Raw genomic sequence first — 16,699 nt, forward strand, 5'->3', positions numbered from 1 at the left:
TTTATATATTTAAAGTATTTGTTGCTTATTTGCACTTTGGTTAAAAAATTCTTTCAGTAACCTTCCTTGGGCATACTTAAGAGTTCAAAGCTCTTTTATTCTAAAACAGAATTTCTCATTATTGACATTGTGGGTGGAATAATTCTTTGTTATGTGATTGTCCTGTGCATTATAGAAAGTTAAGCAACATCCCATACTCTGCTCTCTAGACCCCAGTAGCTCTTCCACCCTCCCCCGACACACAGGGTCTAGGACAGTCAGAACTGTGTCTAGCCTTTGCTAGACACAAAGGTCGGGGAGGCAAATCACTTCTTTCCCAGTTGGGTCCTGCTTGTCTAAAGACAGGTCTTGGGGCTGGGGGCGTGGCTCAAGCAGTAGAGAGTCTGCCTAGCAAACCTGAGGAGGCCCTGAGTTTAAACTCCAGTACCACCAAAAAAAAAGTAAATAAATAAAAATAAATATTTTCTACTTGTTTTAATATTAACACCAACTTTTTTACATCAAATTCCTGAAAAATAAATTGAAGGTAGAAAGCAAACTAAATAAAGGAGAGCTGTTTTGTTCCCAAGCATCCCTAACCTGATGTATCTGTGTGCATCTATACATTAACAGAATGTTTAGATCAGGTCTTTAGACTACCTGACTTGTGTATACTTACAGAACCCAACAAAGCCATTGGTGACCATTTAAGGAGCTTTGTTACAAAAAGGCTGGCCAGTAGATTTTATAATATATTCTGATCCAGGCAGGAAGGAATTCACCTATCCATGCTCTGTTACAGTTCTAGAAGCATTAAAGTAAGCCGTGAGGAAAAATAGGCTTTAGATTCTCGATGAAAAGAATGGAAGATTTTGATGTTTGCTTCATTTTCATTCTGTAGTATTTACTTTAAGAATGTTAATTTCAGGACTTGTGTTATTGGCTTTTTTTTTCCTTTTCAACAGAGATCTTTCATTTCAGATGAAAAAGGGATGATATCTATTTTTTTTTCTGAATGAGATTGCCCCTGTATCACGAGTACAAATCCCTCCATCAAAGGCCTTTTCTCCCTCAGTTGATCTGTATCTCAGAGACTCTGACTGTGTAGCTGCCTATGTGAGAGGTTGCTAAACAGGGTTTTTAAATTATTTCTATTAAGTAAAAAGTTAACATATAGCAGCTGCTGAAGGATTACAAAAGCTTTGTTTTTCAATCATTGGAAACCTTGTTTACAGAGGACTCACAATATTCTTTTAATGTCTTTGTGTTGAATATAACAGAACTCGTGTTTATCTAAGCAACGTAATCTGACGATAAAGGAAACTCATTTAAGGATTGTGCCTCCTGTCTCTCACTGTGCAGCTGTCACCCGACTGTTCTTTCAAGCTTTGTAAAATGCTAACAATTCCATCTTAAAATCAGAAGAGTAAATTGGGCACTAAACCAGGTAGTTTGGGAATAAATATAATCCTAAATCTTGAGGAAAGATTTAAGAGGCTCAACGTCTCAGTACATCTAATCAAATCAATCCCAAATTCTCATTGGGATTCAGATCATTTGAAAGAGAGTTTAAGGTGCTCATCCCTGACAAAGAGAAATTAAAAATCATTCAGATAATGCAAAGTTTTAGTAAACTGAAGGATTTTAAGCACCAACGAAGGGATCAACATTGTTTGGTCTCAGCTGGGCGTGGTGGTACACATCTGTAATCCCAGCTATTCAGGAGGTGGACAGGAGGATTGAAAGTTCAAGGCCAAACCTGGACAAAGTTAGAGAGATCCTGTCTGAAATGCAAAATACAAACAAAAGGGCTGGTGATGTGGCTCACAAGCCTACCATGAGCAATGCTCTGGAAGGGAGGGAGGGAGGGAGGAAAGGAGAGAGGAAGGAAGGGGAGAAAACACTGATTGGTCTGTTTATAGAAGCAGTGAATCCTAGTGGTTAAGGGTGTCTGATCCAGGCTCAGCCATTTACTTTCTCTGTGACCTCTAGCTAGCTCTTTAGTGGCTATCTGTAAAATAATAACTCTCACTTACCTCCTGGTGTTATGTGTAAACTTAAATGAGATAACATATGTGAAACCCTCAGGACAGTTCTTGGCACTGTGTAGCCACTCAACAAATGTTGAACCAAGACCCCAATGTTCCAAGTCTCACAGCTTTTTTATGGGCAATATCTCATCTAATCTCTGACAGTCTTATTAAAATAGCACTCTTTTAAAGCAACAGCGTTATTGAAAATGGAGGGAAATGAGCTGCAAAGAAGTTTAATAACCTACCCAGGGTCACACAGCTTGATGGATGATGAGAAATACTTCCATATTCTTTGCCTCATTCTACAAACTTTTAATGAGCACAGATACACTTTGCTCTCTGAACACTATTTGGATGTTTGCTATAATGACTTGCTAAAAATTTTGGCCAAAATCCTTTGGCAGTTAAAAGCCTGCTATACCAACTTCTCATATGCACAGCAGCTTCTCAGACTTTGTGTGTGATTTCTCTTTGAGATGCAGATTCAAGCTCTAGGGTGACACCAAGGCTGCTGTGCCCAGGTGACACTTTGAGTAGCAGGGTTCCTGGCCTGTGGAGGGTCAATGTCTTTCATATCTCATTGCTATCCTAATTGGCTCTGAGTTTAAACATACTGCACAGTGTTCCTATCTGTCCCCTGCGGGGACCAGCCCTTCAGTGTTTGGTAAGCCTGAGGGCATCCAAGGTCACTACCAACTCAGGTCTAATTAGAAAGTACCTTTCAGATCTTTGGTAATATTATTTCACTGTTTATTTTTATTATAGTACATGCTCAGTGTAGCATGATAATGAAATTCCCATACTACTCAACTGTGGACCACACTAAAACGAGCACACTCATTACTCTACTGAATAGGAAATAATTGGGTGATTGGTCCTTCCATGCTTTATGTTATGCAAAAATTCTTATTACATGATAGAGAATTATTTAGGAGCATTTTAGTAATAATTGAAAATTTGATTTAGAAGGATGAATGGATTATTATTATCATGAATTACTATGGTGTTTGTAACTTTGCAGCTCAATTCATTTTGTAAGGATGCATGAGGTTCAGCTAACAATGGCTGCCTCTGTATACTCTGTACCAGACATGGGGAGAAATTCTGAGAACAAAATGATGGTGAAGACAAAGCTCACAGAAAACCACACACAGTGATGTACACCTGTAATACCAGCACTTGGGAAGTAGAGTAGGAGGATCGAGAGTGCTAAGTCAGCCCATGCTACATAGCAAGACCCCTTCTCAAAAGCAAACAAAGCAAACCAAAAAACACTCCTAGAGTGGTTAGAGAAGAAACTGGTAAGCAAATATTTAACATTTGTGCCTCTGTGTGCTAGGCACTGTCACAAGAACATTGTGTGTATTTACCCAGCTAAGTATTATAACAAGCTGACTAGTCGGGTACTCTTTTTATTCCCATTTAAAAGATAAAGAAATCAAGGAACAGAGAAATTAGTAACTTACTTAAACACTCACAAAGGTAGACACACAAAGGTCTCCTACCTTTGGCCTCGAAAGTAGGAGATCATAGTCTATAGCCTGCCCTTTAACTACCATGTGATCTGCCCCTTTTGAAAGAGAATTCGGGACTTTAAAATAAAAACATTAAAAGATGGACATATATTAGAGGGAGCAGCACCCTTAAGGAACTGCAGAAAGTTCCATGAGATTGGAACTTGGTATGAGCATGGGGTGAGGAAGCCACAGGCAGAGATAACATTTGTGCTGCATTTGCATTCCGCGGAGCCCAGTGTGTGGATAGTTTGGATAAGACTGGATAGAACCAAAACCATCCTAAGTAGTCACAGCACATATTTAATAATATGTGAGACAGAGTATAAAGTCATGAAATAGATCTTACTCTAACACAGGAAGTCATACCTTAGTATCCATAGGGGACTGCTCCAGGATGCCCCTCAGATACCCAAATCTGCAGATACTCAAGTCTTATATAAAACAGTGCAGTATGTGCTATAGCTACAGTTTTCAGTGTGCTTTATATCATACCCCACACAGTGCCTACACATCACTTCATTCATGTGGGTTCTGCATAGGACTCAGCATGCTACAAATTCAAGTCTTGTTTTTGAGAACTTTCTGGAATTGTTTCTGAATATTTTCTGTCCTCATTTGGTTGAATCTACAGATGTGAAACTCAAGGATATGGAGACTGACTATATTCTATGAGCGTGATCCCCGTCATCAGTCAGCTTTGAAAGCTTTGCCTTTATTTCCATTGCTCAGAGTTTATGGAGAATGTCTCTTCTGAAATATCTTCAGAACGAGTCCCAGTGAAAATCTTACCTTGTGCTGGTGCCTCATTTCTGTCTCAAGTGCATTTCCTAGTTTGATCACTCACCACTCCAGTCACTGGATTAGTTCTGAATAACTTAAGCCTGTTTTCTGAAATAACATCCACTCTAAAAAAACCAAATATATAAAAGAGTGATTCTGACTTCACTATGTACTTTAAAATCAATGGGGGGGGGGCTTGATTAAATAACACCTCACATGTCCTGTCCCTCAGTAATTCTGGCTCAGATGGTGTGAGGCGGGCAACAGGAACCTGCAATCTTTAAGAAGCGTGCTGAAGTTTCTGTTTTGAATGACCAAACCACAGTTTCAGAAGTACAGATGTGAGGATGTTAAGAGAAAGGGTAGTATGTCTTAAGATAGTTCCAAAATTGTTTCAATCAACAAGGATAAAAATGGCATGTATTTCCCATGTTGGGGGACTAGTCTCTTGTAGATGATACTTATTTAGAATTAAGTGTTGTTACATTAAAAAAAAAAAAATCGGCCATCATCCTGTGCCTCAGGAAGGATCCATTCATGTGGTTTTCTACCTTTGTAAGAAGGAGTGTTCCTTTCTGAATCAGGTGAATCACGTAAAGATCCGGTATTAGAAGATCTAGTAATTTGTCTACAAATGACTTTATTTTTCCTTTTTCTTAAAAAAGATGGGTTTCTTTAACTTCTTGGAACTGGGGCACTAATTCCAAGAGCAAGCAAGCAGAGCTGACATACTTATTCTCATTATCCAGGTTCACCAAGATGGGTCCAGGGGCTGTCCTACAATATTCACAGTGTCAGGAAGCTCCAGAAACATCCTTCATTCATGGTGTGATACACCATGAATCCATCCCTTCCTGAATCCACGTCTGCACCTAAAGTCGTCCTCCATCTTCTGATCATGTTCTCAGATAATAACAAATACAATTCTTATTGGGAATGCAAGAACTTCCAAGTTGCCTTACTATTACTTATTATCAGTCCTCTGTCTCATTCCCATTCACTGCAGAGAATATCATACTATTAGACACTGAAATTCAGCAACAACAATAAATCTGGATCTCACAGGTGGGCCCTGAGCTCCATGGGTGGCTGATGGAGCTGTGCCTGAGGAATTAGGAGGTCAGACTCTTTTAGGCACTACTGGGTTGCAGTGTGGAGGCTACAAGTCTCTCCAGGAAGGTCCTTTGTCCCTCAGAGTCCTTACACACAGCCAGCTGGGTTTTGTCTAGACCCAAAGATCCAGTATTATCCAACTTTAAGAGATGTGGATGCTTTATGACTTTTCTAGGGTCATCAACTTTACTAGTTTAAAGCTTAGTGAGGTATAGAGAGAGAGACTATGAGACTCCAATGGGTGAAAAATTTAGAAAAAGAAAAAATATTTTTTAATCCAGCCATTCTCTTTCTTTAACATTAACAAGGACAACTACATGTTCTGTAAGAGCTAAAGAGATAACAAAGGGAAAAGAGAATGACTCACTAATGCTATTAAACAGCCTCAACCAGTGGGAGCAGTAATTAGAGGGAAAACTTCATCCTTGTCCTTGCTCTTTTACTTCCATCTTTCCTCTCCTCCTATTTAGAGTTGCCAAATTTAGAGAGAAAGAAAGAAAGCCAGGATGCCTAGCTAAATTTGAATTTCAGATAAATAGGAATAATATTTGATTATGTGTCTCCCAGCAATATTTGGCTCCTCTTCTCTGGGCACTCTGTTCCAAACAACTCAGTGCTCTTGTTTTATCTTCTAGTCGTTTTTAACCCAGGAGATTTGTCCCTTAACTGGATCAAAGTCTCCTTTTGTGCAGGATCTTACTTGGTAAACCACAAGACACCATAAATATTGATTTCTTTGTTTGGGGGGCCCCTCTGTCACACCTGAACTCCTCATAGCTGTGTCCTCATGCACCTGTGAGGTCAATACTGCATGAACAATGACAGGGCTGAGCACAGAACCCTGAACCTAATACATGTGCTGTATAGTTTTATGATTGATGAGTGATCTGAAAGCAATTTGTTGTCTTGTTAAGAGTCAATTAAATTTAACATTTATTAACCATTTACTTTCATGCCAGGAGTTAATTAGTTGGCTCTATGTGCTCTGCCATCCACCTAAGAAGTTAAATTAATGACTCTTCCCCTTTTGGAAAAATGAGAGGATAGAGGAAGGGAGTGGGGTTGGGAGCTACACCCAGATTTTTCAAACTTGTGTTATGGTTTAGTCAAGAAGATAGGAATAAAAAATTGTCCTTTATTTTTCTTTTTTCTTTTGGTGATACTAGGGTTTGAACTCAGGCCCTTGTGCTTTCTAGACAGGTGCTCGCCCACTTAGGTCATGCCCCAGCCCAAGTGTACATCTATAGAGAGAATAATTTCAAACCTTGGTATATTACCTCTCCAGGAATAGAGCAAGAGTTCACCATTATACATTGTCTCATTCCATCAGTTTTTCTAGTTCTAAACTGCCCCCATGGCACAATGGTGTTATAATTTAATATCAGCAGTATCATAAAAATAAGAAAGAACTTCGAAAGCCAATAGAATGATATAATGTCCAGCTTATATTAAAACGCTTTGTGGTATGTACAGTAACAGGACAATTTATAGAAAGGACATCAGATAATTAGGGATCTTTTTACACACTTTGTGCTTCTGTTAATGATATTATTTAAATTTTCCTTCTCTAAGACACTGAACAGTCTTCAAACCTGGAAGATGAATAGTTATTAATGCCTTCTTGGTTGAGTGCTTTTCAGGTGTAAAATGCACAGAAGGGTGAACACAGATTTAGAAGTCTCTACATGATTAGTTTTGTGCCAGAGAGACTTGTCCTAGGCAGAATTGTATGTGTGGTTTTCAGAGCCCTGACTCCCCCTTTCTGAGTTCCTCCCCTGGTCCACAATGCCCTGCTGCCTGCTCAGATCCCCTATATTTTTTGGAAGGTGGAGGAAGACCAGGAAACTGCACCTACTTAGAAATTTCATCACTGTGTCTGTCCATGAGCCATGCTGAGAGAAAGCCCATCTGACTGTAGGCAGAAATGGCTACAATATAGCTGCCAGGCTTGTATTTTACACCAATGAATAAACAGAAACATGCTGCCATATATGCAACCATCAGTAAAGTCCATAACTTTATGTGGCTCAACTATATTTTGAGTGTCCTTGGGGTGAGGTAAGCTGACACACGAATTCATGTTAATTTCTCACCAATTCCAACATCACACACATCAGAAAAGTAAGCTCCTATGAAAGTAAATTACCATGTGTTATCAAAATCCAATATGATAACTTCAAGGCTAAAGTTGTAATTGAAAAATCTTTTCTGGACTGTGTTTGACTTTTAGAGTGATAAATCCTATCCTCTATATCCTATATCTCTAGTGTTAAATGAATTTCAGCCTATTAGTCATTTAAAAAAAAGAGTGTTAGAATAGCAATTTTATTTGGAACGAGACCAAATTAAGCCTGTTGTATTTTTTTAATCCAGGTGCACTCCTTGTGGGTTTTTTTTTTTTGGTATTAAATATATAACAAAACGATTAGACAAAGATTGAAGTAAATGCTTATGTTTTATTCATACCAGAACTATTTGTTTTCTCCTTTAAGATGAAGCCTTGTAATAGCTTTACAAATTCCTTAATATTAAATATGCATCACTTTGTTTCCTCCGAAAATTCTTTTTTGGGTAGGAAATGAGTTTAGTGAGATCTAATAACTCTAGATCTTTCCTATTCAACCTAGTAGAATGTGTTGATTGACTCCACAGCTTCACGGATCTCTGATTTGGGAATAAAATCTATAATAAAATTAGGACTGTGATGCTAGCTCTGTTTATTTGAATAGCCTTTTTATCTAGCTAATTTGAATTCAAATGCATTATTAATATTTTTCTTCTTTTTAATGTAGGTGGAAAACAGACCAAAATATTATGGAAGAGAGTATGTATTACACTATTTTTTGCTTTAATAATTTAATAAGTAGTCTCTTCATGTGTCATTTAAATATTAAATATTAAGAATTCTCTAATATATGATCTTCATCACATGTCCATTGTGCAAGAGTTTAATAAGAAGAATAATCACAATCAGTCTCTTTTGTATTGAATTTTCTTTACAACATGCAGGTGCTTAGTTTCCATTAAGGAGGAAGGGAAAGGGTCTGATGCTACAGTTCTCTCCACAAAAAGCAGCTTCCAAGGGCCTGGAAATATAACGCAGCGTTTTTCATAATGGGGGCTCTCTGTTAGCCTTTTATTTCACTATCTGCCTTCATACAATATAAACATTTAAGGTGTCAAAGACCATGCACTATGACTGGATTACTGATTTGCATGTACCTCAGTACATGAAGTAGTCAGGGAAGGCATTTCATTTCCCTAGTCTTATAACACCAAAATGGTGATTCCTCCTAATTTTGATATAGTAACCAAATTGCCTTAATATCATCATTATTACCCATCCCCCATATCTGCCTTAATTCCAGCTCTTATTTCACAAATATGCATGACCATAAAAAGAAGTTGCAGTGTAAGACTGTGCCATGTGAAGCACCTTACAGAGAGAGGGTTCACCACCCTCTCCAGAGGTTGATGCTCCAGAGGGAGAAGGGATGCACAGGTCAATTTTCTTCCCATGGCCAACCTGAGGCAAAGTCTTTTTTCAATCCACCTCCCAAGCTCTCCCAGCCAATCCAAGACCTTTTCCCTCTGATTTCCTTACCCATCAGAGCCTCCACTTCATGATTAATGACCCTCTTAGTAGTCACAGCCCAGTGCTCCTTCCTAATTGCCTCAGCTGCATTTCAGAGCCTTCCTTACTGGGCTTTGAGAATTTAGCTAGCCCTCTGGAGTACCTACCCAGGAAAGCGGGCTTCCCCTCCCTTCATCCCATATCCCTAAAATCTAATCTATGTTGTAATATGATTTTCTGTCTCAGTGTAGCTACAATATAGTGTGCTTGAGAGTAACACAATTATAAAAAAGAGAAAATGAAAACTATTGTATTCACTTTGCACATGAATTCTAAAAGGTTTTTATGCATGGTAAAACATAAAAGTTTTCTTTTGAAAAACCTTTTTCCTTTGAATAACCTTTCAGTTCTCATCTTTCAACCCGCAATTCATGTAAAATACATAGGCCAAGGAAACATTTTCTTAACCCCAAAATGGAACACTTTGTATTAGATTCTGTGTTTCTCTTTCTTGGTTTTTTTTTTTTTTTAAGGTTTTTCTCCCACTGAGAAAAGTAATACATGTGCCTTCAGATAATGCAAATTTCTTGTTAATGAAACTTAAGGGTTGTTGACAGTGGGTGCCTTTAAGAGACAGAAGGTATGCTTCTCTGTTGTTGAAATGTTTACTTCTTTTGTACCTTTCAACATGTGAATTTTGAATATGCTAGCTGTGGACAGGTATTCCTTTAATTTTTGTAAAGTTAACAAATGAATACCTGCTAACTTGAAAAAAATAAGAAATATAGAAAAATAGACAGTGGAAAACACACACAACCCTCCCTCCAAGAAAGCGACTTATCGTTACCTTTTCCCCATGCTCTTCTTTTCTGGTCCATCAAATGATATTTGTACATCACAGCATGCATCAAGAGTATCTTGAGGCACAGACTGGATCTTCAGATGCTCAAACTTGTTATTTTCTTCTTTTGGACAACTGAACTTAGTTCTTGACATCCTACACATGCCTCTAGTGTTCACTCATACTTGCCAGCTCAAGGGTGTTACAGTTTAGCTGTGTCCACATTAACTGCCTATTTGGGACACTCCTTTTCCCTTTTATTCTGCCCTTTTCCTTTAAGAATACCTTGGGGCAGAGTGCCAGGTCACTGCACTGTCCTCTGTGAATGTCTCACCCTGCTGTGACCCACCATCAGGCATGACCTGGACATCCATTGTCAATCCTCATCTGATACTGCCTTTTGATCTTTTTGACTCTGGGGAAGAAACTTTCCCATTTCCCACCCTCCTACTCCTGACCCATGTCTGTCTCTCTCTCTCTCTCTCTCTCTCTCTCTCTCTCTCTCTCTCTCTCTATCTCTCTCCCTCTGGCCTCACTCCTACCCCAGCCCAACTTCTTCTAAAACACTGGTTGATCAAGTCTCTGAATAATGGCTGTAAGTACCCCTCTTTGCTGAAAAACAGCAAGGAAGATGGATTGGGACCTAGGTTGTCCTTCTTTGGTTGCTCTCCACTCCCTAGGCCTCAGACAACTGCCTCCAGGAGGTCAAAGCCTGAAACCCTAATGTAGCACGTATGTGTGCTACTTTTAAAATAGTAGAAAAAGAAGATAAATGTTGTCTTTAAAGCAGAAAAGTAGGTAAATTTTCCAGATATATCCCTAAGCAATCAATCTCAAAATGTAAAAGACTGGAAGAATGTGGATTATAGCCAGCTCTTTTTAGAGAAAGAGCCTCTGAAATCAACAGCATCCTGCATCTGAAAGAAGCAGGTTGTTAATCAATGTGTTCATTTGCAATCAGGATAATACATAGTTCTCCATGTTTGAACTGAGAGCTAAATTGGTAATTGCTCTTTTGTTATTCCCCATGGTTACAAAAGGAGCCATAACCTGCCTTTTTGTTTCGACTTTCACTATCATCTCGACAGCAAAGACAATAGCAGAAAAGCAGGTGGACAGTGCTCCTCTGCATTTGCTTATTTGAATACTTGTTATCTGTTTGGCACGCCATGCTGAGAGGTGGTTCCAAGTGGATCTTCAAGAACCGCAATAGTCGCACCCCTCTTCATTCGCATGGGGGCTGTGTATTTTGGGTGGCCCTGACATCCTTTTTAGCCTAGCTTTTATGATCCCCACTTTGTACGGAGTCTGTTCTAAGAAGTGACGGTCTTGATTCCCCCAGGTTTCATGGGATCATCTCCCGGGAGCAGGCTGATGAGCTTTTGGGAGGTGTGGAGGGTGCCTACATCCTTCGGGAAAGCCAGCGGCAGCCAGGATGCTATACACTGGCTCTAAGGTGAGCTGTGTTTCACTCATTCTTTGCATGGCTTTAACAGTGGCTTTGTTTGCTGGATACAGTGGCTCAAGCCTATAATCCTAGCTGCTAGAGAGGTGGAGATTGGGAGAATCAAGGTTTGAGGCCAGCCCAGGGGAAAAGTTCAGGGGTAGGCACCTGTCATCCAAGCTAATGGGTAAGCACAAATAGGAGAATCCAGGTCCAGGCCCCAGAAGAGCCAATGCAAAAGGAGCTAGCAGCATGACTCAAGTGCAGAGCACCTGCTTAGAAGTAGGAGGCCTTCAGTTCAGCCACCAGTACCACCAGAAACAAAACCAAAGGTGGCTTTGCTTATATTTTTCCCATTAAAAAAAACTGAGGTGAAATACATGTACCATAAAATTTACCATTTCTACTGTTAAGTACATTCTCCATGTATAACCATCTCTGCTATGTATTTTCAGAACTTTTTCATCATCCCAAACAATTTCTGCTCTTTAGTTTTAATTTTGACTTTGCTTCCAAAGCACCAGCATCGTTATCAGAGGTGGTGTCTATATTTCCTTGGCCACAGATGTTATCAGGCTGTCAGATGTGTTCACTGAGACTGTGCTTACAGACAAACAGCACACTGGAGAATTATTTGGAAAGTTAGTGTTCCTACAGCTGTGTCTGCCTGAGGCATCAAGCTAGTTGACAGAGCCACATCTTTGCCTCAGTTTCGGTTCAAGCAGCTCTCATTCAACAAGAGCTCCTTCCTCTTGCCTTGCATGTGTGTGCCTGGCAAGACCTCCTGGATCTTGTTTGTTCACGAGGTTCTCTCACCAATCACTTTGACCCCACACTGGTCATGATATTCACGATGCAGCATGCCAACAAGCCAGGAGAGCAGGGTTCTTCTCTATCTTTTTCCAACATCACAAGTGTCGACAGGCATGGCATTTATTGAATTTCCAAACATTGATCCAATACTTTATGTCATTTGATCCTCACCACAATCCTAATGAGGCATGGGGGAGGTATCTAATTTCAGAATCAAATTGTCCTCCAAAAGGTCATTTATGATCTCTTAGGAATTGAGAAGACCTTTCTCCATAGAAGGAATAGGGTGGTTTCCCAGGCTGGCACACAAAGAGTAGGTGTTCAGTGCACAATATTAATATTGTGACCTTGGAAAGAAATCTTCCAAATTGCAACTGGAGAGGTCTAGAACATATTTTAAATGATACAATGATGAGGAAGTGCTTCAAATGCTATCAAGTACTCTGGATATGAAGGTATTTTCCTATCTTCCTAGCACTCCAGCAGCAGGAACTGGCAGCCCTGGTGAGGAACCAAGCAGGGGCTATGAGATGAAAGACTAGGGTCCACAGAAAAGATGTGGGGATAAAAAGAGGGGATCCTGTTCATGAGATTGCTGGGATGCTGGCAATGCTGGTACATGTAGCACAGCAGTTTTCTGTTGCACGAACTGGGGTGTTAGGAATGGGATGTTGTACTGGTGGTAGACAAAAATGCAATAAGGGGACATCAAGGTCAGTGGTGGTGGTGTCCCTTGCAGAGGTAGTTCCAGGTCCCATTAAGGAAGTTTGTAAATAAGATATTGTGAATCAGGTGCTACCCTCTGACTTTTGTAAGTGAGAAATACTACAACCCAATGGCCCAAATGATGTACAGGAACAAATGACCCCAAATGATTACATGGGATCAGAACCTGCTTCTATCCCATTTCAGGCATGTAACTTTCAGCAGGGACCATTGTCTCCACTGTGGAGTGGAATAATAATTGCGCCATTCCAAAGGGTGTCCAAGATAACTAAATGTCAAGTGCTTAGCTCTGTGCTTAGCATACAACACATTCTCAAAGCTGTCATTGTTCCACACAGTTCCATTCTTGACTGTTGTAATCCCTTATTCTCTCATGGGCAGGTTCGGAAACCAGACCTTAAACTACCGGCTCTTCCACGATGGGAAACACTTTGTGGGCGAGAAGAGATTTGAATCCATTCATGATCTGGTGACAGATGGCTTGATAACGCTGTACATAGAAACAAAAGCTGCTGAATACATCTCCAAAATGACAACTAACCCCATCTATGAACACATTGGATATGCCACTCTACTCAGAGAAAAAGTGTCCAGAAGACTGAGCAGATCTAAAAACGAATCAAGAAAAGCGAGTGTCACAAATGAAGAGCACACGACTGTGGAAAAGGTGAGCCCTGCATGTGTGTGTGTTTGTGTCTTGTGTGTGTATGTGTTGGTGGAATCAGTCTCACTAGTTTTAGCCCGTGCTGAATAAAAAAGTGGTTAACGATAGATGCAATTTGACAAACTGTTGGAGGAGCCCAATTTACACCCAAAGAATTCCAGAATTTGGGTGCCAAAAGGGACCTTAGAAATCTTCTAGTTCCTCCTCAGTTTATCCATAAAGAAACCAAGACCCAGAAATGTGAAATGGTTTGCCCAAACTCATATGGTAAGAGCCAGGACTTGGACAAATAATCATTTGTGAGTTTGTTTGGAGTTGAAAGAAAAAAAAAACAGTCCATTAATGTTTAATGCTGAGCCAGCATGATGAAACATGTTTTTAATTGCCATTTGAGACATCACTGGCTCCATTTCTAGTTCCACCCAGCTAGCCAAATGCAAGGCGTTGTGTTTATCTCTCTTTGGGATGCGTGACTGTCTGTGGCCCATAGGCCAGCCATCTCTTGAAGTTGGAGGTTTACTGATAGATATGGGAACATTCATGTGATAATGGATACTTCTGGAAGGCTTAGAAAGACAGGTTGGCTTTTGCCCCAACCAAAGCATCCTTGTGCCTCACCAGGAGTTAGAAAACCCCCAAGTGGGTAAGTGTGTACAGTGGGTGTGTTGTGGCAGGATACAGCAAAGGAGATCCAATTTTCCTCTCCAATAAGTTGCTGCTTATTTGAAAGGCACTGCCACAGTCTGCTAGCAGATTTTTGGATGTGCCTCTTTTGGGACCATCTGCTTTGCCTGGTTGTACCTACTTTCCACTGAAAGAAAGTGACTGCGAGCCACACCATCAGTCCCCACTAAGGCTGTGCTGAGTCCAGCTTCTAAGGCAAACTAGGATTGGTACAGAGATAAATAAGCAGGGCAGGATGGTGAGCGCTGCTCCTTCTGGTGATTTCTAATCCTTAATTAAACCCGAATGGGCCCCATGTTGTCCAGAGCTGGTAGAAACCAAAGGAACCTCAGGCTGATTGGACACCGGTGATAGGGTTCACTGGGAAGCCCTGAAATGAGGAGGGCAGAGGGTGACAACGTGGTCCTGTTGGCAGAGGGGGAGTGATGTTAATTGATTTGCTAATAGAGTTTCAGAGCCAAGGAGAGCCTTCTTCCAGAAGCACATCAGTCGAGCAGCTGGCCCATGAAAAATAATTTGCCATCTTCTTTTTATAAGTCCAGTGTTTCCACTACACCTGTGTATTCTTTTACAAATAATTGATTTGGAAAATTGCAAAGATGTCAATTTAACAGGAGAGGGAGGGATTGGACAGAAAAAGAGGCAGAGAGAGAGAGAGAAAGAGAGAAAACTTGAGTCCTAACTTTTAGCATTTGTTCCAGTCCAGATGAGAGCCATTCCTCTGTGTGTGTGTGTGTGTGTGTGTGTGTGTGTGTGTGTGTGTTTGCGAAATCTGTTCAAGAGTAATTTAGAATAGAAAATCTGAAAGCAGACCTTCTTGGCCATGACAAATAAGTTGAATTGTAAAATAAATCTCCGAAGCAGTGTTTATATTTCTGAATCAAAGGGTAGAGACATCAGAAAGGCAGTGTGTTACACACATCAGGCCACACAATAGAATATGTCAAGGAAGAGAACTGAGAAGGAAGATGGCTGGCCCCTTCCATGTTAGGGGTGGCAATGTGGACCCTGGGCATAGAAAATGATACTTCTGCATCCTTGTCCTCTCCCCAGAGGGAAATTTGGTGAACAGAAGCTGAAAATGGTGGATAATATTCCTATCAAGAAACTAGTGCAACAAAATTTGTCCTTTTCTGTATTTTGTATTTATGTATTAAAAAGAAACTTGGGGGAAATGAATAATCTAATTACTAATAACATTGAATGAGCCAGCAAGTACACGTCTGCCTTTTTTTGTGAAAAGGTAAATATTGAAGGAAGAAGTCCAAACTCAGCAAGTAGCTTGATGGGCAGGTATTGGTGGTATGGATTTTCTTGGACATTAATGATATGATGTTTGGCTTTCCTGGGATGCTGTGGACACTGGATCTGGTCACTTGCTGGAGGCCACTCATTTTGTTAGTATTTTGCAAAGTAACTTGGTAGGAATCCATCCATTTCTCTCTGACCTGTATTGACAAGTGGAATTATTAAAAAATCTCAGTCTTGCCAGAGATACTATTTCCCCTAAGGACAGGTCAGTGCCTGTTGCCATGGAGGCAGGGACTAGCAAAAAGGTAGTGGAAACTTGAATGGATTGATTGAGAAGAGCTTGAGGTACTTGCCTGCTTTGGTAATGGTGCGTTTTGAAGGTTTTAATGAGCGAAATGGGTAGGTTTCCCAATATTTTTCAAATCCAGACATGCCACCATTTCCATTTCCAAAGTACTTAAATGATGTTCACCCATTCACTTTATTGATCATTCCCAAATGAATCCAGACAGACCATGTTATCTGCAAATCCACGAACATTAACAGAGCTAATTGGCAAAAAAGATATTACCTACAGCATCAGATTTGAGGGGTTTCCAGATTTATCTCCTGTCAAGATGCTAGCAGCACACTTGATTTTAATAACTGCAGATGAGATGAGGAGGTGGGGAGGAGGCAAAGAAAAAAAAAGTTGTGCTAGTTTAGCCAATAGCAATAGATTCTGTATTTAGTTGGTTTTTAAAACATTGTGATATGTAAGGGTCACTATTCAGTGCACTTAATTAAAATGGTCACATCCAGTGTAAATATCTTATATGAATTTATTCCATAGGTGGGTTGTGTACTGACCTTCAAAAACTGGCCCTGTAAACAATATAAAAATAATAAGAGTATTCGACGTTCTTTCAGACATTTATAGCTCATAAACACATTTCACATAGGTGAAGTCGTTTCCCATTTTATCCTAAAAGCAATTTTTCTAGGTTATAGGGCACAAATCATCATTTCCATTTTATTAAAATATTCACAATGGTGGGGTGAAGAATCAAACCTAGGCTTCCTAGTTCCAAGTTCAGGGTTTCTTAGGACTACTGAGCAGCTGGACTTCCTTCTGTCCTGATTGCTCTTATTGCTATAAGAAAAACTCTTGGTTTTGACTATCTGAAGTCAATGGACACTAAAAGTCTCTCAATCTTTTCATGATCTGTTTTTGAAACTACACTGCTATTACTAGCTGTAAGAACTAAGATTTCTTATCAGTTATATCCTACTGAGTTAAA

The 16,699-nt window shown here is 39.9% G+C and overlaps 1 protein-coding gene across 2 annotated transcripts in view; it reads left to right on the plus strand.

Moving 5' to 3' along the window:
- Chn2 (chimerin 2) overlaps nucleotides 1–16,699 on the plus strand; it is a 288,848-nt gene that overhangs the window by 169,092 nt on the left and 103,057 nt on the right. For both annotated transcript variants that reach the window (XM_074065216.1, XM_020157040.2), the window contains exons 4-6: nucleotides 8,215–8,246; nucleotides 11,180–11,293; nucleotides 13,202–13,487. In XM_074065216.1, the coding sequence (XP_073921317.1) occupies nucleotides 8,215–8,246; nucleotides 11,180–11,293; nucleotides 13,202–13,487 (432 nt within the window). The remainder of the gene's footprint in view (nucleotides 1–8,214; nucleotides 8,247–11,179; nucleotides 11,294–13,201; nucleotides 13,488–16,699) is intronic.

This window comes from Castor canadensis, chromosome 2 (assembly GCF_047511655.1).
Source record: "Castor canadensis chromosome 2, mCasCan1.hap1v2, whole genome shotgun sequence".
Lineage (NCBI taxonomy): Eukaryota > Metazoa > Chordata > Mammalia > Rodentia > Castoridae > Castor > Castor canadensis.